Here is a 26,099-nt window from a genome sequence, read left to right as displayed (position 1 = left end):
TTTCCGTTTGAAGGTGCTCAGACACTCTGCTGTTCTGACCTCCACTGGAAGATCGTTCCACCATCGTGGGGCCAGAACTGCAAAGAGTCGAGACCTTGTTGCTGCTCGTGTTGGGGGAGGAATCAGCCGCCCTGTAGTAGCCGATCGGAGCGATCTGGCCGGCTTGTAGGGTCTGATCATCTTCTGCAGATAACCAGGAGCTGACCCCTTGACTGCTTGGAAAGCAAGCACCAGTGTCTTAAACCGGATGCGAGCTTGCACTGGTAGCCAGTGGAGGGAGATGAGGAGGGGAGTGACGTGGGAGTCACGAGGGAGGTTGTAAACCAGACGTGCTGCTGCATTCTGGATGAGCTGAAGGGGTCTGGTGGCTGATGCTGGGAGGCCAGCCAGGAGGGAGTTGCAGTAGTCCAGACGTGACAGTATCATGGCCTGGACCAGGAGCTGTGTGGAATAATTGGTGAGGAGTGGTCTTATTCTGCGGATATTGTACAGGATGAACCTGCACGACCGGGTGGTTGCCGCGATATTCTCAGAGAGTGACAGCCTGTTGTCGAGCACAACTCCAAGATTTCGGGCACTCTGTGAAGGGTGTAGGGGAGTGTCTCCTAAAGAAATGGGCAGATGAGAAGTGGGATGAGAAGTGGGAGAGGTAAGAGAAGGACAGTATGACAGTGAGGACAAAAATAACTTTCTTCTTTCTTTTTCATCTTCTGTCTTCTGTCTTGTTGTAGTCATGCAGAGAGAGCTCATGTTTGTGATTCTGTGTGTCCTTCTTTCCGGCTTCCAGTGTAAGTTGTGCATTTTAGTCCTTGGACAAGCATCATGTGACCACACAGTTGGGGATCATGGGTCTTCTCTCTCCTCGCAACTCGGCTTACTGGGGGTTCCTTAAACAGCAGTTGAGTAAATATGTACAAAACTAATGTAAACAGCATAGTGATGCCAGTGAACAAGCTGCTATGAGAACACAAATACATAAACGGAGAGAGAGAGAGAGAGGCTGATTACTACATATGTACATCATAAATTATGTGTCCTTCAGTATGCCAAAATGTGCATTTGTGCTTTTTTGCTTTGTTTTGTGTGTTTTGCCCATTGTGGTGTACTGTTTATGTCTCTTCAGCAGCAGGCACTGTGTGTGTGTGTGTATGCACCAGTTTTATATATATATATATATATATATATATATATATATATAAAAAGAAGAAGAAGAAGAAGAGGGAGGGAAGGAGATGGGAATAGAGAGTGTGTGAGGGAGGGAGAGAGGTGGAGCCAGAGGTAGGAAGGAGACTTGGCACATATCTGTCTCCAGTGATATAATTTCCCATACAGCGATTAAAACGGCATATATTATCATGGCCTCGGGCCTCCACTCCCCTTTAAGTGGTTTACATGACTTTTGCATTACATGACTCATTTTCATTTTCATAGAAGTTTCTCGTCCAGTACCCGTGTCCCTGCTTCTCATTCCAATGAAAAGATGTCTGTTTGAATGGTAACTGAACGGATTTCTCTGGGTTGAGTCCGGTGCAAGTCTGCGATATGACTGCCATTGTCAGGAAGCTTGTGTTGAGCCAACCCCAAGAAATCAAAATGGCGTCCCAACATAGAAAGCCTGGTGCTGGAAGCTGTTCCTGGATAGGGATCTTGCTTCATGCAGTTCGGCAGTAAAGTTGCACCCCTGACTCATCAAAACTCGGGAGGGGCGGCACTGATTCTGTAGTCCGGGGGCATCAAAAGCCTGTCCTGGAGGGCCACAGTGTCTTGAGCTATTTGCGGTTTCCTGTCAGTCATCAGCCAAATAAAGCCTCAAGGATGAGTTGTGTGGATAATTTGGCCAATCAGCATCTTAAATGAATCACCGGTGCTGAAACTTGCTGGAAGTCAGCAGGCACTACGGCCCTACAGGACCTGATTCTGACACCCATGCTATGGGCTCATCTGATATTCAGCTGCATTTGCCTAACAGTCCACCCCCCCCCCTTCCTTCAAAGGGGAAACATTGGACTTTCATGTATCCTCTCAAAATGTATTTAAGGGGCAGAGTCAAGGACAGTACTGCAGCAATGTACATTCTGTACTGGAATGTGCCACCAGAAATTACTGTTACCAAACACTTGTAATTACACAACAAAATGTCCAGTGTTAATTCAACTTGAACAGAGTATATATGAGTCCAACAGGGATCAAATGTACTCGGCGAGAGTTGATTTAACACTATAGATTTTACTGTGTAGGGTCAAAGAGTGTTGAGTGTATGGTCCTACTGTGGTGTCTGTGGTGAGTACACATTCTTGACCACTGTTGAGTGCTTTGGTAACCTGATCTGTGCGCGACTGTAGTCCGTGCTCGTATGTAGTCCATCTGTTTTGCATCCGCCGTTCTTCTCTCTGCTGAACCCCCCAAAGGGCGTGGCCATTCCCCTGCCCGAAGTCTATCTCCCTCTAGGCCCGTGTGTCTTCTTTTCCAGGAGTTTTTCTTTCTCTTTTCTCCTGAGGGGAGAGAAGGAAGAACATGCTGGGAAATGTGGTGGTGAGGTGGGGGTGTGGGCGGGGTGTGGGTGGGGGTGTGGGGGGGGTGCATGGTGACGGCAAGCCTAGGCTGTTCCCTGCCTTTTTAAAGGCGCTTATATAACTGTACCTCCCCCACAGAATTTATGTGGAAGCACGGCCTGAAGTGGGGGAGGGGGGTGGCCTTTGCTTCGGGGAGGGGGGGGCGGCCTTGTTTGGGGGGGCCTTGTTTAAAAATAACCCCCCAGGTCCCCCTTACCCCCCTGTGTGATCAGGAGGCAGAATAAGTAATGATAAAGTGATTATATGTCTGGGCGATGTACAGAAACATACCCTTTATACAGAAAGAGTGTTAGCAGTGTTGCTGTAGCTAGCCTAATGGACCCAGTTAGAGACAAGCATGAGTACATAAACACAGACACACATGTGCACCCACATGCACACTCACATTCACACACACACACACACACACACACACATATGCACACACTTACGCAAGTGCAGGCACATGCATGCACACACATTCACTCACACGCACAAACACACATAAACACACAGATGTGCACACACAAACGCGCACGCGCATGCATTCACACACATTCACACACACATATGCACACACTTATGCAAATCCTCACACAGATTCACTCACTCACACACACGCAAGCACACATACATAAACACGTGTGCACACGCAAACGCACACATGCATATGCACACGCATGCACGCACACACATTCACACACAAGCACACACACACACACACATGCTCACAGAAACATGCACACATGTGCAGACACATGCACGCACATACATTCACTCACACACAAGCACACACACGCATGTGCAGACTGTGTTGCTGGCAGTTTGTTCACGTGTACTGTGCAGCTCTATGGGGTGTGTTAGATAACCGACAGCAGTGTGAGGGCGTGCCTACACACTGGGGGGGTGGTGGGGGGGGGGGGGTAGGTTGTCCTGCCAGTCTGGAACAGAATTCCAGCTGGACAAATGGGATTGGAGTAGAATACAGAATACTGAATAAATAATAAATCCAATGAGAAATACCTTTATCTATTTTTCACTTCAGTTTAGAAATGTCAGAAAGTATGCACAAATTTCAACACAGTAAAAGCAATGGGCAAAACTGCAAAAGTAAAAAGGCTGTAATTCCTGCACAGATCCCCTGAAATGTATGTAAATAATGGATGTACACTTTAACTTCATATTCATTAGTTTGTTTGAAATCCAATGTGCTGGAGTACCGAGCCAAAACGACAAAATTTCTGTCACTGTCCCAATAGTCTTGCATTTAACTGTAGCTCCCTGTTGCAACCTCCACTTTGCAGTGCAGACCAGCACATGCTCTCCTCTGAAGTTCGTGACTGTGATTTCAGCTGCTGATTTTTATCATGCCTCAGTTTGCCTGTTCTGCAAATCAGGTAACATAAACATTAGTAGGAGGAACAGGCTAAGACAGACACGAGTAGAGGGAACTGGCTCACACAGACATGAGTAGAGAGAACAGGCTCACACAGACATGAGTAAAAGAAACAGGCTCACACAGACATGAGTAGAGGGAACAGGCTCACACAGACATGAGTAGAGGGAACAGGCTTACGCAGACATGAGTAGAGGGAACATGCTCACACAGACATATGTCGGTAGAACAGGCTCACACAGACATGAATAGGAGGAACAGGCTAAGACAGACACACGTACGAGGAACATGCTTACACAGACATGAGTAGAGGGAACAGGCTCACACAGACACAAGTGGGTGGAACAGGCTTACACAGACATGAGTAGAGGGAACATGCTCACACAGAGATGAGTAGGAGGAACAGGCTCACACAGACATGAGTCAGAGGAACAGGCTCACACAGACATGAGTAGAGGGAACAGGCTCACACAGACAGAAGTAGGAGGAACAGGCTCACACATACAAGAGTTGAAGGAACAGGCTCACACAGACATGAGTAGGAGGAACAGGCTAAGACAGACACAAGTACGAGGAACAGGCTCACACAGACATGTGTAGAGGGAACAGACTTACACAGACACGAGTGCGAGGAACAGGCGCACACAGACACTTTTCAGAGGAATAGTGTCACTATTGACATGAAGCTTAACACGCGGACCTTCTTTCTGCCCTTCTCTATGCCGACAGCCATTTAAACAAAAGGCATATGAAAGGTTTATTTCTGGAGAGCTCTGGAATGTCGGTGATGTGTGTGAATTTTCACACTGAGTCAGGAGATGCGGTGAGATGTCTGCAGGGAATGTGTCAAACTCACTGGAGTCAGTTTTGCACCTTCTGTGGTTTCAGCAGTAATTATGGGTGTGTCTGCTTGAAGCACAATTTTATCACTTGACTTGACAGTTGGACTGATCTCGTTTTTAGTTGAGTTGATGGTAACAGACAGATAAGCTGGAAACAGAGGGTATATGTTGTTGGGGTGTGTGTGTGTAAGTGTATTCATGTGTTATTTTATGCATCACATCATCAGTGATCATAATGTAGAGTAATAGTGTAGTGGACTGTAACATGTATGCATGAAAACCATTCTCCTGTGATAGCGCTGTTATTAACTTTGCCCTGAAAAATACAAGATATAAACGCTCAAGTCACCCCACAGCAATTTCCCCCACACAAATTTCTACATGGAGAGTGCATGCTGACTGGTCAGAGTCACTCCACTCTGAACTTCCTCACGGTGGCGCTGTGGGCACCCTACCTTCTAAATCCAAGCTGACTTATTTCAATCAGATGAGCGAGAGGTGGGATACAGTCAAAGCAACCACTTGCATTCCTCCAGCCGATCTCAGGTCAGTTTTCCTCTGTGATGGCAGAATCAATGCCAGCTGCTTTGGCCTTTGTCCTGCCCCTGCCATCATTGCCGTGCTGACCTGAGATCAGTCTGTCCTACACCTGCAGTCAAAGCCACTTTCTGGAAGGCCAGAGAGAAAGGAACAGTCCCAGAGAGCTGGCATGGAACAAATTAAACGGGTCCTTCCTGTTCATAATCACTAATTTATTGGCCACTTGCTTGGAACAGACTGTGCTCACTAGTGTTCTGGAAGGATGGGGTGATGTGGGTATGTATGTTTGTAGGTGTTTGGGGTAAGGGGTTGGGGGGTGAGGGTTGGGGGCAGAACTATTATAAAATTAATAAAATTAATTAACTATTCAGTTGCACTACACAGAGTATTTGTTCCTAGCGCTTTTTCACGAAGCATAGCACCTTCATTAACATGACATGCCGTTTTATGAATCATTCATAAGCGATTGCCAGTGCTTTATGAAGGGTGATATCGCACACTTATGTGGAAATTAATGCAGTTTAAAGTTTTGTTCTAAAATTTGAGGTGAGACTTTGTGCACACATGATCATGAATGGCTTATAAAGATCATGGTAATGCAGATATAGTGCATACTTTATGAATCCTTCCATAAAAGCTTTTGCCACCCAGTGGTTACCGTAGCATGAGGCAGTTTAGTCCTTTCATTGTATTGGTCTATGTGTATGTAAGTTAGTACAAGCTTTTTTGTGATGTAATAATGATGTAATAATGAGGATGCTCCTGTTTCTTATTTTCCCACAATGTTACCACGGCAGCCATCGGAACATTCAGTGAAAACTATTGTTACCGTGGCAGCCTTTGGAACATACAGAGGAATGTGGCTGGTGTTGAAACTTGGCCAGAAGGTTTTTGCTGAGTCAAGTTTAATGGAGCAGCCAAATGAGTGTTTCCTTGTAATGCACAAACACGTTCAGCAGAATGAGTTCTGACATCCGAGGCGCTTGTTCTCATCGATGTGCCCTACAATTCTGATTGAAAGCTGGCTATACCAGCTGAATGTTATGAAACACAGCTCAATTATGCTCTGTACTTATAGAGCAAAATGTCAGTGTGGATATACTGTATGTCTAGGTGCCTAAAGAGTGATATTTCCCTGGTGATCAACTGTCATTTCCCTCAGAGGCTGACGTTAGTGATAATACACGGTTGGCATGAGCAACAAGCTTTTATCATTCACTGCATTCTTATTCACTTCTGTTACAGATAAAAACATTTTTGGATTTGTTTCAGCCTTTCTGGGTTTCAGCATGTCTATGTAGCACAGGGACTGGTTAAACACTGAGGGTGGATGTCTCTGATAGCCCATTACTCCGACAGTCACTGGAAACTGCTTGCAGGTGGCTGAAATGCAGGTTTCTGTTATGCCCAAGGCGCTTAAACAAGGCTGTAAGTCTCGGAGGGTCTCCAGTACTCCTCATGCGTGTCCAGATCCTCCCACGGTCCCTTTGAGGGTTTTGGACCAGGAGGCGAAACGTTCTTTGTCCCCTTTGTCTCCTCCTGCGCCATTATTTATGACCTCTTTTGAGAAGCAATGTTGTGGTATGCATGTGTGTGTGTGTGTGTTTCTGCGTTTCTGTGTGTGTCCGTGTGCATTCTTGTGCATTTTGCATTTGTATGTATATATTTGTGGTTGTACGGGTGTATTCATATAAGTGTGTATATACTGTACAGTATGTAAGCATATAAGTATGTGCATGTGTTTTTGTGTTTGCATATGTGTGTTCTTATGAATACGTACGTGAGTGTGTGTGTGTGTGTGTGTGTGTGTGTGTGTGTGCGTGTGCGTGCGCTGCTCTCCTGGGAAACGTGCCTGGAGTTTCGATGTTGTGCTAAAGAGTAATGGGGTTTCCAGCACCTTTGTGTAGTCAGAGCTTATTCCCCCCATGGAAACACAGTAGGTCTGTTTTTAATTTTTATTACCGAGCAGGCCAAGCTTTTTTTTACGAGGTGCAGCACGGGCTCGCCACATTTATTCAGCTGAGTGGAAAATAAAGATTAAAAGCTCGTATGGGCTCTCCATGGTGAAGTACGCACAGCAGGAGTATTTAGAAATGTCCGTAGCCGGAGTCCAACTGCATGCGAACCAGGGATATGTGGACAGTGTTTAACAACCGTGTCCCCCCATCGGGAGACACTGGGGGGCAGTGTAAGGACAGCATATCAGGGTCGCGCCAGTGTGTACAGTGTGTTAGGTGCGCTCCTGCAGTTGCCCTTGACCAAGGCACTGGCCTCAGAACTGGAGTTGGTCCCCGGGCGCTGCACTGTGGCTGACCACTGCTCCTAAGTAACTAGGATGGGTCAAATGCAGAGGGCAAATAAAAAGTATATCGTATCTTATCTTATATCTTACGGTGACTGCGCTGATGCGCTACGCTAGCGGTCTCCTCCGCTTGCGCAGTGCTGTGCGTGTGACACTGACGCAACGGAGGCAGACGGCGGTGAGCCTGTCTGCCCATCTGACCATGCAGAAAGTTTGGGAATCGAAGTATACAATGCTCGTTTGCGTACGACCACTGTAAAGATCACGGGCATGTGCTAATGCTCTCTCTCTCTCTCTCTCTCTCTTTCTCTCTCTCTCTCTCTCTCTCTCTTTCTCTCTCAGGTGAAGATAGAGGATGCTGTGGTTAATAAAGTAAGACTCCTATATATAAAACCGAGAAAGAGTCAAATGAAGACTGAAAGCGAGAGAGAAATATTGATATATATATACATTTATTTTGTTCTCTCTCAGGCTTTCAGGTTTCCTTTCAGTCTTTCTGCTTTTCTGTGTCTCCATGTGTAATTTGTTGGCCATGTGTATGACCCTGATCATGTGATGTTGGTGCCTTGCATGAGTAGGCGCGTGTTTCTGGACCCCTGCATGCTCCAGGCCCACGCCTGACCCGCTCAAACCGCCCTGTGTACACAGATCTGGAGGTACTGTAGCTCCCAGCCCACATCCTGTGTGTGCGTGTGTGTGTGTGTGTGTGTGCATCTGTATGAGAATGATTGTATGTGTGAGAGACTATAATAGTATGTGTGAGAGAGTATGATGGTCAGTATGCGAGAGTATGATGGTGTTTGTGAGAGGAAGTATGGTTTACTAAACGGCCTCACATACATCTGCATTTTTGTTGTGTGTGTGCGCGTGTGTATATGCACATGTCTGTGTATGTGTATTTGTGTGTGTGTGTATGCACCTGTGTGTGTGTTTGTGTGTGCATGTATGTATGCACATGGCTGTGTGTGCGTGTGTATGTGAGTCTGACTGTCTGTCTGTCTGTATGTGTGTGTGTGTGTGTGTGGGTGAACGTGTGTTTGTGTGTGTGCGTGTGTGTGTGTGCACATACCTGTGTGTGTCTGTGTGTGTGTGTGTGTGTGGGTGCACATGTGTGTGTTTGTGTGTGCACATATGTATGCACATGCGTGTGTGTGTGTGTATGTATGTGTGTGTGTGTGTCTATGTGTGTGTGTGGGTGCAGGTGTGTTTGAGTGTGTGCATGTGTGTGTGTGTGTGCGTGCATGCGTGTGTGTGCAGGTGAATTTGCGTGTATGCATATATTTTGCAAAGTAACCTCATTATTTTCTGCCGCGCAAACAGAAATCTTTAACACAACATCAAATGTACACATGGTGTCGTGCGCACAGGTTCCTGGTGCCAGTGCCTGCCTGTGTGTTGAATCTGCTGATGGAGTCTGCGTGTTGCATGTGCATGATGCGTGTCGATTGTGTCATGTGACGTAACCCGCTTCAGTCACATGTCCATGTGTTCATTGCAACAGGCCTCTTAATTAAGTTGCATGCCTTAATTATGTTGCATGCCTTAATTATGTTGCATGTCGGTGGTGTTTGTTCTAATGGTGAGGGTGTGAAGATGTGTGTGTGTGTTGCATGTCCCAGCCCGTCATCACTCCGTCCAGAGCAGTGTTTTGTGGGGAGAGAGAGAGCTCACTGCCACCTGGATACAGGTTTCGAGAGACGGTCAGTCACGGATACTCTTCCTCCACTCCGATGCCTTCCTCTTCCTCACCCGCACGCACGGCTGTGGTGGTGTCCGCCTAACACACCGGAGCTTTCCGTCCGTCTGGCACGGGAGAATTCCGTGCCTTAACCCCCCACTCACCTGCGTCTCTACGGCAGTTTCTAAACCCAACCGGTTTTTTTTTTTTCCCTGTTCTCGACATTAACAGAGGTGGAGAAAAGAAAGATTTTTTTTTTTTTTTTTACCTGATTGAATTTCTTTCTCTTTTTTTTCCCGACGAAAACCAGAGTGTCCCGGTGGAGAAAACGAACGACAGCCCTCAAGTCGTTCCCAAGGTACGTTGGCCCCCGCGCAGGTGGTGGAATTCCGCGCGGAGCCGCTCGCCTCCGCTTGCCGAAAGCGATCACGTTTGACTAGCATTCCGGCGCACGTGCGGCCGGGCCCATGGGGTGGGGGGAGCGCTTGCCAGGGTTCAGCCTAGCGTTCACGAGGGGGGGGGGGGTGGGCGGGGTGGGAGGAGGGGGATGGCGGGCGGAGGCGGAGCGTCACACGCTGAATGGCAGCTTTCATCCCCCCAATGAGACCCACAGCACCGTTAAATAAAGAACATGCCAATGTACACGCCCACAGCAGCACCATGGTCAAGCGCACACAGAAATGTGTGTGTTTCTGTCGTGTGTTTGTTCTGCTCTGTGAGCCAACAACTATGACACACACATCTTGAGAGACTCCCGTACCTACACATGCACAAACACACACGTGAGCAAGCACACACGGATACACGTTATATATATGTAAACTCATACATCCAAGCACATATGCACATTGTTTATACACATTCTTTTATGCTTCTTAGCTATTTATTCACTAAATACCTGAATATTGAACAGTGCTTGCTATAAATTTTATTTTTTAAAATATCCTTTATTTGATAATGAATAAGGTTTGTTTAAGCAAGCTCCATCCCCATTGTTGCATATTTGCTTGGTTATATCCTATGTGGAGACACTTCTGTGCACAGCACATTCAATAAGTTCAGTTGGTTATGACTAAAAACATTCATTCTACTAAAACACATTCACAGTCATTTTAAAATGACTGAATGTGAAACATTAAGACTGTGGGATGGGGAGTCATTTCATTAGATTTGCAGGAATAGTAAGCCATCTTGTTGCTGGGGGATTCTTTCTGAATTTGGAGAAACACGAAAAACAGGTTGAGAGCCATTATCAGTTTGGAGACAGGGGACTGTACTGTTCTCCATTTCTCTATCACAGTCACTCTCAGCCAAACTGAGAGTGTAAGGAACCCTCTACCGGGACACTTTTCTGGGAGGTCTTTTGGCACAAACAAGGTTCCAACTTTGTTTGTGCCCAACAATACTTACCCAACAATACTGTGGCATAAAAACATGTTTCATAAAACCGGGTTTTTTAAATATATTTTTGTCAAATACTTTTCTGTGCTCTATTGATCTTGCCTGGTGTAACTGAGCCTGCCAATGTGACCAGAAGGTGAGGTTTACACTTTTTGAGAGTATTTCATTGGTTCCAATACACCAGACAAGATCAGTAAAGCATGGAAAAGTATTTGAATCCAGAAGAAATACATATTTGGTATTTGACCCAGTTCTGGTGTGAACAGCTGATAAGCGTCTGTGTGTTTCTTCCTCAGTGCAGGTGTCTTTATCTCTGTCTTCTCTCTCTCATCCTATCCCATAAGTCCCTGAGCAATGACGGTGCCCTGGAAGCCCTCTCCGCTGGCTTCACAAAATCCGCCCCCATTGCCCCGGCGGAAGAACCAGTACGTATTGACTCCCAAGTTACTCCCAACCTACCACACTACAATATGTAACAGCCACACACATGCACTTAATATCAGAATGTAGGAACATACAGTAATATATGTATAGACACTTGCAAGTTATATTAAAAAATAATGCAATGATGTAGTTAAGATCATTTATAATGTCATAAGTTTAATGATAACAATTTCAGTTTCAAATAATAGTCTGTGGTTTCACGATGAAGGAGGTACATGTCCAAATTAAAAGCATGAGGGTATGGGTGGAAGGACTTTTGTTTTTTTTTAATTCTATTGTCTAACCCTCCCCCTCCCTCCCATCCCTCTGTGGTCACACCAGGGCTCTGTGCCTCTGGATGCCCTCAATGCCCTGAGTGACATACTGGGATCCCAAGAACCTGAGCCTGAACCCCCTAAGATCGATCCCGCGGACATCATCAGTGTAAGTGTCATCGCCTCGTGCAGTGCCTCACATTCGATGCAGAAGGCGTCTGGTTTTCTGTTCAGGATATGGGTCCTGGATTCCAGCGTTTAAACTGTTACACCCACACACAATTCACCCTCCATGGAAGATTGGGAAGATTGGAAGATTTTGTATTTTCATTGTATTTTTGTGTTTTATGGACCCCCTTGAAAATGAGATGATTCATCTCAAGAGGTTTATGCTTTCAGGAAGTTTCTTGATTGAAAGATAAGAAATTTCTTATGAAAGATCAGCAGGTGACACTGACTTTCAACGGATAAATTCATATAGAGACTGTTGATTGCATGTAAAGTCAGAGCTGTGTTATCTCACAAAGGAACCCTTTCCTGGTGTGTGTGTGTGTGTGTGTGTTGTGCTGTGTGTTGTAGGTGTGCTGTGTGTGTGTGTCCGTGATGTGTGTGTGCGTGTTGTGTGCGGTGTGTGTGCATGTGTGTTGATGTGCCTGGTCGTGGTGTGTGTGTGTGTGGTGTGTGCATGTCTGTGCGTGTGTGTGTGTGTGTGTGTGTGTGTAAACTGCAGGAGCGCACTTTGGTCACAGAGGAGGAGGCTGTGCTTGTGGGGGAGGATGAGGACACCATCCCACCAGACTACAGATTCACAGAGAATGGGACAGACCTGCCCCCACCAAAAGAAGAGGTGACCACACCCCTCCTTTTCTCTTGACTACTTTACCAGCCGTGTAGATTAAAATACATATTGACAAGAACAGGTTATTAAGGTGGTCCATAATTTAGCCATAGTCCAGCAGACAGCACCTTTCTCTGCATCTATCTTGACTCTTCACGTAAACACTGACAGAACTTAAAAGTCTTGCCTTGTTTGTCTCTGACTTAGCCTGTCTTTGATAATATATTTCACATTGAGTGACAGGGTGCTCATAGTTAAAAGGCGCAGTGAGCTCAGTCTTAACCCTTTTGGTGCTGCAGGAGGATGAGTGACAGCCTGATGTATGATAATAATGTCAGTACTGGTGTGCTTGTGGAGTGGGCGCTGATGTTTTAGTCCGATTCCTCCCACCCCTCTCCTCAGCCCTCCATGGACTCCGGTGCGGCCCTGGACGTCCTGTCTGGGGATTTCGCTGCGGTGCCAGGAGCCACCCCCAAACAGGTAAGGGGACATCCACTCTCAAATATGAAAGCATAATAATAATAATTATTATTATTATTATTGTTATTATAATAACACATTCAGTAGAAATAACGCGTCCCCCCCCCAAAAAGATTTTGACAATTTATTAAAACACATTATATTTCTGGTGATGGCAATATTACAGTAGATTTTGTTGTACTGTAACTAGCTTTGTAATCTGCTGGACTCTCTCTCGCTCTCTCTCTCTCCACTCAGCCCTGCTTGGAGGCTCTTGACATGCTTGATGGAGACTTTGCTGCCCCCGCTCAGGTAAGAGAGTTTTATATGCTCACCCACACACACACGCAAACACACGCACACACAGGTGCATATCTCTTTCTCCTTGTGCTCAGTTGTCTGCAGGGAGGATCCATGCTCCGGAAGGCTGTTTAGATGCTCTGTTGGAACCCCACACTGTCCCTGGGATCACCATCGATCCCACTCCTGAATCCACTCTTATGCCCACACCTGAGCTGACCCCTGAATCTGGCCCCAAGTTAACTCTTGCCTTCAGCCATGACTCTACCCCTGAGATAGTCTTTGACTCCTCGCCTGAATCTGCCCCTGACTTGGGCCTTGACTCTGCCCCTGAATCCTGCCTTAAACCTGTCCCTGAGCTAGCCACTGAATTAATCTCTGACTCCACCCTTGTTCTGGTGCCTGACTCCACCCTTGAATGTGCCCAAGAGGTGGACCCTGAGCTGGCCTATAAGCCAACCCCTGAATATGCCCCAGAGGCAGGCCCTGAGTTGGCCCATAACCCAACCCTTGAATCTGCCCCAGAGGCAGACCCTAAGCTCGCGCATAAGCAAACTCCTGAATCTGCCCCGAAGGTGGGCCCTGAACTGACCCATCACCTACGCCCTGAATGTACCCCAGAGATGGGCCCTCAGCAGGTCCATAAGCCAACCCTTGAATGTGCCCCAGAAGTGGGACTTCAACTGGCCCATAAGCCAACCCCTGAATGTGCCCCAGAGAGGGGCCCTCAGCAGGCCCATAAGCCAACCCCTGAATCTGCCCTAGAGATGGATTCTGATCTGACCCATAAGCCAACCCCTGACTGTGCCCCAGAATCCCTTCAGGTGGGCCTTACCTCCACCCCTGAATCTGCCCTGGATTTGGTCCTCGGCTCCACTACTGAACTGGGCCCAACCCCTAATTCCCCTCATCACTCCACCAAGCTGGCCCCTGCCTTCGCCCCTGAACTGGCCTCTGACTCTTCCTCTGAGGTGAACCCTGACTCTACAGCTATGCTGGCCCCTGACCTGGTCCCTGATTCTACCTCTGAGCTGGTCTTGGGCTGCACCCCTGAGCTGGAACCTGTTGCAGTCAAAGACAGAATCCAGGTTTGGCTTCATAATTTCCCCCTTCAGGACATTCAAGTCCTAAGGGAGGGTGAGGGCATTCACTACTTAATGCCCTTTGTAACAGCCAATCAGGGCATTCGCTGCTACTGCCCAATTACCCCCTCATAACAGCCAATCAGGGCATTCGCTGCTACTGCCCAATTACCCCCTCATAACAGCCAATCAGGGCATTCGCTGCTACTGCCCAATTACCCCCTCATAACAGCCAATCAGGGCATTCGCTGCTACTGCCCAATTACCCCCTCATAACAGCCAATCAGGGCATTCGCTGCTACAGCCCAATTACCCCCTCATAACAGCCAATCAGGGCATTCGCTGCTGCTGACTCATTATCCTTATAACTGCCAGTCAGGGCCTTCACTGCTACTGATATTTTATTTGTTTTGCTTGATTAATAAACTTCTTAAACCATAATGAGGACATTTTTGCTTTCTTGCATCTAATGTGATTCTGAGCAAATTTTATGAGTGACCATAACAGAAGAGCTAATGGCTGCCTCTATACTCCAATCTGCTCATCCATTACCAACAGTAACTGCAGACTACAAACATTTCAGCCTCTTCCCTCTGCATCTCAGTTCCTGTGCTGTAATTATGGGTTTATGGAAATGTAAATATTTAATTAATTTAATCATGAAGATAAGCTAATTTACCTCAAAGAAAACGTGAAATATCTTTTGTTGATTTTGGCCATGTCAGGGCTTGTCCATATTTTTGTCAGTCATTTGTGATTGTGAGATCTCTCCAATGCACGGATTTCATGTCACATGCTGCCGCACACCGTCTCATTTTACATTTTTTACTTACTAACCCCTCCTCCCGTACCACACCCCACCCCCACCCCCTCCAGGAGGAGAAGCTTGTAGAAGAGAGAGAGGAAAGTTTTCGGTCGGCCCCCCAGCCCTCAGAGAAAAGCCTGCTGGTGATTGACATGTCAAAAAGAATTATATATTTTTTTTAAAAACGGCTTCGATTGTGCCGCAGTCCTGCTGCATGCCTTCACTTGCAAAGTGAAGTCAGCAAGGTCTAAAATAACTGTGAATGACCACTGAGAATGGTGACATTTTGTTGCTATTCCAGGTACCCTTGCACTTTTAAGATGGAGTATACACAATCTATATAAATCTATAATCTCGTGCACGAACACTGCGCAATAGCTGATCTTAACTTTCGCCAACAGCCAATGACATCTCACCCAATTTTCATAAGAGTTTCATCGAGAGAGTTTTGGTAAATGTGTTTCAATACAGCCATGTCAAAGGGAAGGGAATGCCATACTGCCATACTGAAATGACCTTGACTGACCGCCTCAACCATTTACATTTGCTGTGAAAAAAACAAAAATTGTATTTATTTGTAAAAATAGAACTTATATGTCAATCAACAAAACAAATGAGAGGAGAGGTGGAAAGGAGACACTGCCATGGCAACAGATATCTGCTCGTTTGACAGGTGCCACTCACCCTGTCAAACATCATCATTTTCAGGAAGTCTTGCAGTTATGAGTTTGGTATGAGAGATTCACAGGGGAATCAGCTGACCCGTGATGCAGCAGCTTGTCTGTAATCAGACTGGTTTCCTTTCCTTTTGCAGGCAGAGGAGGTCCAGACAGACATACCAGCCAATCAGGTGAACTAAATTCACGAGAACAGTGGCTTAAACTCTGTCATTGACACAAGCCAGAACTGAAACCAGGCGGGACATTAAAAAAAGAAATTATGCCTGACCACTACATCACTTCCTCTTCCTGTCTCTGCAGACCTCTACTGATGAGACCCTTGGTGTCATCTCCTGTGGCCCTTCTGCAGCCATTCCCAGTGACACAGCTGTGGTAAGCTGCTTCCTTCAGTACTTAAAACAAATACTGAACATGGTACGTATGGCAATAGACATGTGTTGGCTTTATGTGTCTGTTGGTATCGGTGCTGCTTGTAAGGCACCTGCAAGTCTCTAATGCAAAGTCCAAAATGGTACAAAATATAATTATAATAAAATAACATATATAACAGATATCAGATGTTATAGTGTTCCTATTACCTTAAAGCATCATCCTGAATCTACAAGGCAAAATGATATTCATATGTATTACAGTCTATAATATTGTAAGTAACTACCTAATTGGATGTAAAGCTTCAATATAAAGACCTTGAAGCACCGTCAAGTTTTGCATATCCTGAGATTGCATAGCCTGATCACTAGCAAGATGGCTTAGCCTCAGACAGGAACTCTTTTGCAGAGACGACCTGCAACATGTTGTTTCTTGTGTTACAGCAGGCCCTGGTGGAGGACGCACCTGCCATTGCTGACCTGTCAGGAAACATGGTGCAGGCTCAAAGTTAAATTTCTACAGGTAAAAGTTTGTACTGTGAAGCGCACACACAGGTCGACAGGAAACCTTTGGTATGCGCAACAGGAAATGGTAACCGAGATCGCTCATCGGGGCTGTGTGGTGTTGCAACCAAGATCATCTGGCGCTGATGATGCTGCCGTTTCACTGTTTGAGCGCAAAGACAGAATCTGTTCTATATTAATCTAGAATGGGATTCTGCTTCTCAGTCCACCTCAACTTCATCATACTTGAACATCATACTTGTAGTATCATTTTTTTTTTTTTTAAAAGAACTACGAAAGTAATAAAACGTTTGTATGACATATTATAATCTGTTGTACCATAGTTACCACGACACTAAAATGAGAAACACAGGATGTAGGTAGTCATTGTATGGTATTTTATAATATTATTTTTGATATTCTGCCATTCTGTTTAATAAATGCTGGTGTGTGTATGTGTGTGTGTGTGGGCAGGATTTGGTTTCCACCAGTTATCCCTGAGATAATTAGCCAACTGTAGATTAAATAGCAATACACTATTCATTTATGGACAGAATAAATCAAGTCATATGTAAATACACATAATATATAAATGACAGATAACATATTTAATTAGCACGTGATTGTGCTAATGAAGTAACTGGGAGCAGAAGTTGGCTTAAAATCCAGAAACAGATACTGCCCTCCGGTGGCTCAGCCTGGGAATAACCGGATTGTTTTCTTCCTGTTTTTCTTCGCAGGAGGCCTGGCTCACACTCAGCAGGGACAGACGAACAGAGAGACGAAGGGACAAAGCTCCAGATTTCATTCATGTTTCTCATTTAGATGAGGGAAAAGATTGAAGATAAAAAGCAAAAGAAAACAAACACAGCATCAAGCCTTGGTTCACATAACACGCCAGAAAAAGTAACATTTTGCAAGATCAATGAGTCTGTTTGGTTTAAATTCGTGTCACACTATGTCAGATTATTAACACATTTTGTGCTACTTTGCGCATGCTGGTATGCCACGTAAAACACATTTAAAAAGCTGCACATTTAAAAGCTGACACAAAAGTGGAGCTGATTTCCAATGTTTTAACAACTAACATTTTGTGTAAAACAAATTTTAAAATGAGACAATGGTGCACTCTGCCAACTTCTGGAATTTTCTCTACCTTCCTTCCAGTCTTTTGTTCTAAAATGAAAAATTGCCCACCTCCTCTCCTTTGTATTTGGTTCTGAAGTGTGATTCCATCTCTTCCTCACGGTGTTGACTGGTGTTCTTGTAGTTTAACGCTACGTTTTAATGAGTGGGTACTAGCCGCTAGTGCAAAGTCACAGGCAACATCTGATTAGTTCTATGGCAGACAAGCATACAGGGACAAAAGCATAAAATATATACAGATTTTTTTTATGGAGGTCTATACAGGTAGAGGGCATAGACATCACTGTGTTTCTGGTGCTCCTATGAGAATTGGCTCTCTGAAGTAGGATTGTGTGACTAAATTTCTTGATCATTTGTGATTCTTGTACATCAAATTTTATTGCCCATACTACATTCACTCAACTTGCCTTATGCAAAATTACTATGCAAAACTTAGCTAAGGAACACTTTCCACTAAAATCCCTGAGAAAAAAGGAAGGCTGACTAACACCAGAACGAATGTCCTGTTTTTTCTTGAGAATCCTCCTTTTCTAATACCTCGTCCATAGGGGGACATAATTCTCATTCATCTGCGATGCTGGCGACCTCACAATCACAGTAAGACTTGGAACATTTGCTGTTTATATTTCTTGGTTTTCAAGTGGTTAAGCTTTACCATTTAAATGAGAGAGAGCGTAAAAGAAAAGGACAAAGACAATGTGACAAAAGGGAGATTGTTTGTGTGTGTGTGTGTGAGTGTGTGTGACAGAGAGAGAGAGAGAGAGAGAGAGAGAGATAAAGAGTGTTCAACAAGGAAGTCTCGTACATCTTTGGCTACTTGTCCCTCCGCCGTTCACTGTCAGTGTTTTTTTCAGTTTAGTTTACTCTGTAAAATGTCTAAAAATGTTTCCCCTTAGTGTTAACTCAGTCTTTTAAAAAACAATATTATGCTGTGTTAGTTTACCTTTTTGTATTGTAATATGCAGATCTTTTTATCTCTCTATCATCTTGCTCACCTCTTACTATACATATGTTCTGTTCTTTTTTCTGAAATCATTGGCCTAATGGTTAATGATAATTGCTTTGTCTGTTTTCATGGAACTTTAGGCTAGGGGTGTGTTCTGGAATTCTTTCAAACTTGTCTTTTTGTTAACTGCATCTTGTCTAAACTTGTTTAATAGTTTCTCCCATAGACACCCCAAGAGCATTTTACCCTGTAGAAGCCTCCTTTAAGACACTGCTGAGATATAAGGTTGACATAGAAAGTGCTTTGACAGCAATTGCTAAACAAGATTTCACGACAAAAAAAAAAAAAAAACATTTTAGAAATTACATTGTTTTTGTTGAACGGTTGTGGGTACTTTTGCTTTAATGACGGTGTTTATGGAACAGATGGATTTCAAAATGTTTTATAAAAATGGAAAAAACAAAAAGGAATACAGTTGTCTGTTTGTTTATGTAGGTTTTTGTTTATGATGTACATGTATAGTGACCTCACCTTGAGATAGCAATTCATATTTGCAATACAAGAGGGCTAATTTCAGAATTAATCAAGCAGATCTATTCATGAAACAACACAAGAAATTATGCGGGTCAATGTAGAAAACATACATTAATGTTTGTGAATATGAAATTACGGTCACATGCAGGAATTTGAACAGCTGTATGTGCAATCATGTACCACATAAAGAAAACATAAAAAATGCATGTCTGATTACATTTGAACATTTCACTGAAGTTTTGTGTGTCAAAAATGAAATACTTGCAATACTGCTCATTCAGTACCCTGATTTATAGACTCTTATTTCTAATCCATCTATCCTGGTTCCTTGCATGCTCAAAATTTGTCTTTTACCAACACATATATGGCTATATAACAATAGTACACTTTAACAACCAGCCACAGTACCATATCAAGCAATTCACGGCACCCAGTGCAATTTACATTTGTTTGAAGAAATGCAAAAACTACAGAACTACAGAATGTACTACACTGTGAAACATCCAACAAAAAGCCTTTATTATTCCTGAGAAATCACTGAAATGAAGTATGACAAAGCAGAATGGGAAATACTTCAAAGAGTGTGCACTGGCACACTCCATGGTTGAAGGATATTGTTCAGTTGCAAAACCAAGTAAACGTGACTTGCAGGAACTACATCTGTTGCCAGTCTACATCTTGCACTATCCTTTTAAAACAAACTATCACGAGCGACAATAAAAGATTTAAATATATTAAACATTTACAGCAAAATGAATTATATTTACAGTAATCCAAATATTTGCCTTTCTAAAATAATGAACAATATGCAAGGTAACAGAAATTAAGCTCTAATAACACCCTCAGAATCCTATGAACACCCATCTCATCTTCTCTTGAGAATATTATTATTATTATTATTATTATTATTATTACTACTACTACTACTACTATTATTATTAAAGAAGAGCTTTTTTCACAATGCTAAAGATGAATAGATATGTCAGTTCTCAATATAAGAGGAATATGTTTCTATATTTCTCAGGTGCGTCACTCTCATTATTCAGTCAAACACGCGCTCAGTCTCCTTGCCTGTGCAGACGAGGTTGCTGTTGGCAGCTAGATATATCTCCCGGGCTTGGCAGTGTTGGCTTGTGTGGGCTTCCTGGGCCGGGAGAGACACAGGAAGAGAGGGGACACACATGAGGAAAAACTGGACAGAAAAGCACAATTTTAGAAACTTGTCTTCAACTTCTAGCCCTGCAAGGACGCCAAAAAGGGCTCACCTTTGCTTGTAGTGGTGTGGGCACCCTCTCGTTCTAATGCCTAAAAGGTATAAGAACAGTCAAGCAACTTGCATTGCCTATGGAATCCATACATACAAATATACATTTCAAACGTGTATATATTTCAAACGTGTACATGCCTGTGTCTGAGTGAGGTATATGGGCAGACCAAGGTGTAGATCAGTGGTTCTCAACTCGGGCCAGAAAGGGCCGGTGTGGGTGCAGGCTTTTGTTCCAACCAAGCAGTTACACACCTGATTCTACTAATCAACCTTTGGAGTCTTTACTAAGGACCTTGATTAGTAGAATCAGGTGTGTAACTGCTTGGCTGGAACAAAAGCCTGCACCCACACCGGCCCTTTCGGGCCCGAGTTGAGAACCACTGGTATAGATTAAGCAACAGCCAGGAGGCAACAGGTGTACCTATGCCTATAGGCGGGTTCGAGTTAGACGGGTGACGTGGGGTACTGGGGGGAAGGAGGGGTTACTTACGGCTGCAGTGGCGGATGGTGAGGATGAGGATGAGAAAGAGGAGGATGCAGCCGACCACCAATGGGGCCAAGATGGCCACTTCACAGCTGCCACGGGAATCAGGCTTCCTCACTGAAGGATGCAGAGGGATTGAGATTAGGCACTGTGGTCACTGGATGGACATCTAATACTGCTTTTCTAAAGGCAAGTCTAATAGGAGGGCAGCCCGACCCTGTTCCTGGAGACCTCCTGTCCTGTAGGTTTTCCCTCTAACCCTACAAAGTATCCCATTTAACAGCTCGAGATCTTGCAGAGTTGCTAATTAGTAGAATCAGGTGTGCCGAATTGGGGTTGAAATGAAAACCTACAGGATGACAGATCTCCAGGAACAGGGTTTTGCAGCCCCGTCTTACAGTCTATTGCAGTGGTTTTCAAACTCAGTCCTGGAGCCTCCCTGTGTATGCTGGTTTTTGTTCCAACCACAATCGCAATCCCATAATTTTAACAAGCTGCTAATTTTTCTTAATTTCTTAATTTCTTAATTTTCCTGTTTAGAGGGATTATTTACCCTCTTAAGGCATATTATGTCTGAAATAGCATTGCATTCTACCAAGAATAAAATTCCCTGGTTGATATTGTCCTACATTGTGCTTATTGTCCTACACTGCAACAAATTGCACAAGAAGAGGTGACTTCATTGACCAAATGGAAGAGGTGAATCAACAGGCTCCTAATATTTTTTGTTATTTGTGGCTTGCACAGCTATTTCTGACAAAATGTGGCTTAAGAGGGCAATTAATCCCTCTAAATGTGAAAAGCACCTCATTAATAAAAAATAAAGCTTGTTAAAATTCTGTGTTTGCGACTGGTTGAAACACAACCAAGTTTAGGAACCTCGATAGAATGTCATAATATGGCTGGGATACAAGTTAGGGTAAGGAATACGGTAAATGTTAAGGTTGCAAGAGGATTTGGGTTATGCTCCGGAGGTAGGGGTAGGGTTAGTGCTAAGATTAGGGTTTGGGTTAAGAAATTGGTATTTAGGTTGAGACAGGATGTGAGTTATGTTCTGGAGCTAGTGTAAGGTTTTAGTGTTAAGGTTTTTTTTTTGCTTCTAGATCTCCACATTTTTTACTTTTTTTTGCTGTACATATTCTATGATTTTTTTTTTTTTTAGGATAAATACATTTTTCAGAATAGATTATTTCAATCAATTTTCCTTGTTAATGTTGTTTCCTCTGTATATAAATTGTTTCACATCACAATGATTTTTGGTTGGTAAATAATTAGCTGTATTGATAGCTGTATTCTTGGCTGTATTCACTCGCAGAGTTAAAAGAATATAGTGGATTAGAATAGCAGAGGTTTGCACATGATACAGTGGAAGTCCATGCAGTCTCAGAATCAAGGTGGCATTACGACCAAAAAAAACCCTAGGTCATGATCTAACCCGCAGCCTTCCCTTCGTACAGGCCAGAGTGATCTGACAGTGACAGGCATAAACACTCACATGTTTTGCAGGGACAGGGAGTTGTAGTGGTGCTAGGTGGAGGGGCAGTCGTCACTAGAGGAGTTGTCATGGTGGTTGGGTCTGGAGACAAAAATCACAAAGCCATGATATGAACCCATAATAATAAGTATGATGATGCCATTTCTGTAAATTAATAATAATAATAAGAAGAAGAAGAAGAAGAAGAAGAAGAAAAAGAAATGCTTCTTCTTCTTCTTCTTCTTCTTCTTCTTCTTATTATTATTATTATTATTATTAATAATAATAATAATAATAATAATAATAATAATATACTATCCTATATTATTATGGTTACTATTGCGTGTATTTTTTTGCAATAGTTGCAGAAGCCACTGCAGTTTTTGGTGTAGACCTATAAGCTAACTGTATAAATTGTAGGCAACTAGTTGGACTAACGTACGACATTAAATAATTAAAAATCTTGAGAACTCCCTGCAATGGGATAACTGACCAGGAGGTCCATCGAGGGTAGAGGTCTTCCCAAATAATAATTTCTGACCGCTTGTCGTCAAGCAGCCGTAGACTCCGCTGTCGCGCTTCTTGTTGAAATCTTTAATTGTTATGTCCTCCTTTCTCATGATAGTGGAGCTACCGTCCGCGCGGTTATGATTCACTCCTTTGCTGTCGATAAATCCTATGACGTCCATCCCCGTGTTCCCTACTCGGAACCAAAGGACAGTGGCAGGATTCGTTAAATCGCACGGTATTCTCGCTGGTTTCCCATCCAAGATCACTCGAGTATCTTGACAATCTGCGTCTGAAAGGGACAAAACATCACTTGATATTCCCGAGTATCAGTAAATTATTTTTCAAAAAAATACAGAAAATCACAAAATTATAATTTTGGTAAGCCTCGCATAAAGCAGAATATGTTTTTTCCATTACATAATTTGTTTAATGGATTCTTTCTTACAGCATGATTTAAGAGACCCTTCGGTAATTTATCATTTCAGATTTATAAAACATTCAGAGTTTCGTTTTAAATTCAATCAGCTAAATGGTTGGATTTATTTTCCGCATTTTTTTTCAATATCTTTTGTTATTAGTTTTTTTATTTATTTATTTTGCTAGTTAAAACAAAAAACAGAGAGCAACAACAGACAAGAGAGCAACATTTAGGTCAATTAAGTTAAGGTCTGAATGTGTTTAAGCACTTGCGTTATATGCTGCTAATCGAGAGAGAATGGGCCTTCTTCACAAGTTTTCTTAAATTATTCTTACTTTTGCGCTTAAAAATGTTCCTACGAAAAAACAATATGAGATGAATGACACGTGTGCAGACCTTTGTCTTTGTGCATATCGCAGGTGTATGAGATGATGAATGCTGCCTGTTTGTAAATTTTATGCGCACTACTGTTCATGTGATTACTGATTTGTATAAGGAAACAGCCATGAACAAACACAGATCAGATATTATAAGCAGTATTCGGTCAAATATGATCGTACACGTTTCGTGAATGAGGCCCAATGAGTTTAAGGATGATTTAAAATCAGCGTATGTAACCACCAAAACATGATTTAGCTCGCAAAAAAAGTTTTAATTACTCTTTATGATTAAAAATGGTTCTGCCTTACTCCTGGTGGAATTGTCTGTACAATTGCCTAAAACGCCGTACAAACATTTACACTTGTTACAAACATATTCTAGTCCTGCCCAATATAAGTAGTAGGCATAATTTGAACAGCAATTTAATAAGAGTGTATCCAATATATGGAGACAGGCTGAATCGAATAGGCCCCCAACACGCACAGATATGTAAGAACAGAAAATTGAAAATAATAGCAATCTGAAGGCACAGTGGTATAAAAATAATTTGAAGAACACTTACATCGACCCAGGCAGAAGAGAAAAAGCAGGTGCAAAAAGAATTCTAACATGTTCTCGTCACGAGAAGCCTGTTTTCATGAAGCGTAATGAGGAGAGTTTACTGTACAACGAGGATGCAGGGCGATGCTCTCTTCTCTCACGCTCAGGCTACACACAGGAAGTAGAGGGGCGACAACAAATACTCACAGGGAAACGGGGAAATACGGTTAGAAATGCATTTTAGTAAAAAAAAAAAAATAATAACTTGAATTATGGGTAGTTCACTGATTGCATCCTGCTTCATTTGGTGCATATATTTTATTATGTTAAATCCTTAACTTTTCATTAATTATAGGAAGTTCTTATTTATCTAATTTATCAATTTGCTGATATTTTCAAATATTGTAATATTTAGGTTGACGAACACAATTTTAAAATCCTAAGAGATGTCGAATTCTCATGATTAATAATCAGGTAGGCCTATCGTTATCCCTACCTAATTTGTGTGTAATGGCCTAAAAATACATAAAACAAACATTAACAGGTGCGAAATGAAAAGGGGCCTATATAAGTGGCAGGAGCTTTGCGCTATAGCATGATGTCAAGTTCTTTCTCTTCGTGGTTTACACAAGTTTTCAGGTACTTCAGATGCCCTATGGGTTCCACTGTCGAAAAACACTGCAAGCAAGTTGTAAAAGGAAATGAGTGTTATGCATTAACATTTAATCGATGATAGTTTTGACTGGAGTGCTTTCTTGGTAATATGCATAGTTTATTTTTTTTTAAACACTGGACTCGTTTCTTTATTAGGCCCAGTCCCATTCTTAAAAAAAAAAGTTTTTCCTCGAGCGCTATGCGCTTCTGTATAGCATTAATGACTCGAGCGTCTACTCATTTGGAGGATGCTTACAAAAATTGACATAAGATGAAGACACTCAAACTGGACAAATTCATGACAAAATTAAATACATTGTCGTAGAGAGTTTTGCGTATTTTTCGGCCTAACACTTCAGCATTTGTGGGGGCGTTCACGCCGGATCGTCGAGATGAATTTACATAACATGTACATATCCTGTAACTTCGTGTCCTAAGTAAATTAGGTCCTTAGAAGAAGAACTTAATTTGTATTGTAAAGAACAGAACAAAGGCAGTGGTGTGTGTGTGTGTGGGGGGGGGGGGGGGGGGGGATTTATATTGGTCTACATCGTCCCCTATTGACAAGCAGATAACATTGCAAATGTCCTTTCTTCAACATTTCCAAAACACACACTTCACACATCAGATGAAAACCAACCACTTGGCCGCCTACAGCGTTCCAACCCGTGGCCGTGGGAGTACCACGCGAGAACAGAACACGCGTCTGGCACTGTTCAGGAGAAACAGCAAGAAAGGGACAGATTTAAACAGATTATTTTCATACATCAATCGGAGATATGGGAGTTTATAAAATTGAATCAATACAGTAAATATAATATCATACAGTAAACAGAATATCAAATAGAAGTTGAATAGAAGTTTTTCTCCCATGCATCATTGCCTGGAAATGGGCTATATGCTATACATGGTATGCACCACGACTATATTATTATTATTATTGTTATTATTATTGTTATTATTATTATTATAACGACAATAGATTAGGCGTATTATTATAAACATTATTATATATTTGTTGTTAATATTGTTAATCATTTTTATTAATTGATTGTGTATGCTAAATACTGCTCAGTAGTCTACAGCAGAGGTCAGTCACAGAGTGGTAAATGTAAAAATATTATCATGGTGAGACAGCGTCAGAAATTAGGCTACTCCTGTCTGTAGGACAAGCAAAGCTGTCACGGGAGACAATTATGAGTAATAGGCCCCGCCCACATGGTTAAGGGGGTTGGGGGTTCCCTTATTCGTGAGTTATTATCGAGAAGGTGTTTTCTTTTCTCTCGGTACGAAAGGGTGC

General features: G+C 43.1%; 2 protein-coding genes across 11 annotated transcripts in view; one reads left to right on the top strand and one right to left on the bottom strand.

The window, feature by feature from the left end:
• The window catches only part of LOC135233136 (calpastatin-like), a 39,949-nt gene extending 20,942 nt beyond the window's left edge, over positions 1 to 19,007 (top strand). For 2 of the 10 annotated variants that reach the window (XM_064296365.1, XM_064296366.1), the window contains exons 3-16: positions 7,975 to 8,004; positions 8,211 to 8,288; positions 9,252 to 9,332; positions 9,621 to 9,668; positions 11,056 to 11,136; positions 11,477 to 11,578; positions 12,140 to 12,256; positions 12,650 to 12,727; positions 12,965 to 13,018; positions 14,965 to 15,036; positions 15,708 to 15,743; positions 15,874 to 15,945; positions 16,386 to 16,464; positions 17,186 to 19,007. In XM_064296365.1, the coding sequence (XP_064152435.1) occupies positions 7,975 to 8,004; positions 8,211 to 8,288; positions 9,252 to 9,332; positions 9,621 to 9,668; positions 11,056 to 11,136; positions 11,477 to 11,578; positions 12,140 to 12,256; positions 12,650 to 12,727; positions 12,965 to 13,018; positions 14,965 to 15,036; positions 15,708 to 15,743; positions 15,874 to 15,945; positions 16,386 to 16,454 (918 nt within the window). In that variant the 3' untranslated portion in view covers positions 16,455 to 16,464; positions 17,186 to 19,007. The other 8 variants (XM_064296368.1, XM_064296369.1, XM_064296367.1 and 5 more) reach the window with 8 other exon arrangements.
• LOC135233138 (uncharacterized) lies at positions 18,627 to 24,324 on the bottom strand. Its single transcript, XM_064296373.1, has 6 exons — positions 24,168 to 24,324; positions 22,790 to 23,095; positions 22,318 to 22,398; positions 20,829 to 20,939; positions 20,337 to 20,376; positions 18,627 to 20,215 (listed from the first exon to the last, which is right to left on the bottom strand). The coding sequence occupies exons 1-6, from the start codon at positions 24,214 to 24,216 to the stop codon at positions 20,170 to 20,172; spliced, it is 633 nt and encodes a 210-aa protein (XP_064152443.1). The 5' UTR covers positions 24,217 to 24,324; the 3' UTR covers positions 18,627 to 20,169.
• Between the last annotated feature and the right edge of the window lie 1,775 nt (positions 24,325 to 26,099).

Source organism: Anguilla rostrata, chromosome 10 (genome assembly GCF_018555375.3).
Source record: "Anguilla rostrata isolate EN2019 chromosome 10, ASM1855537v3, whole genome shotgun sequence".
Classification (NCBI taxonomy): Eukaryota; Metazoa; Chordata; class Actinopteri; order Anguilliformes; family Anguillidae; genus Anguilla; species Anguilla rostrata.
Note: the sequence above shows the minus strand (reverse complement) of the source record. Positions and strands in the feature narration are given on the sequence as shown.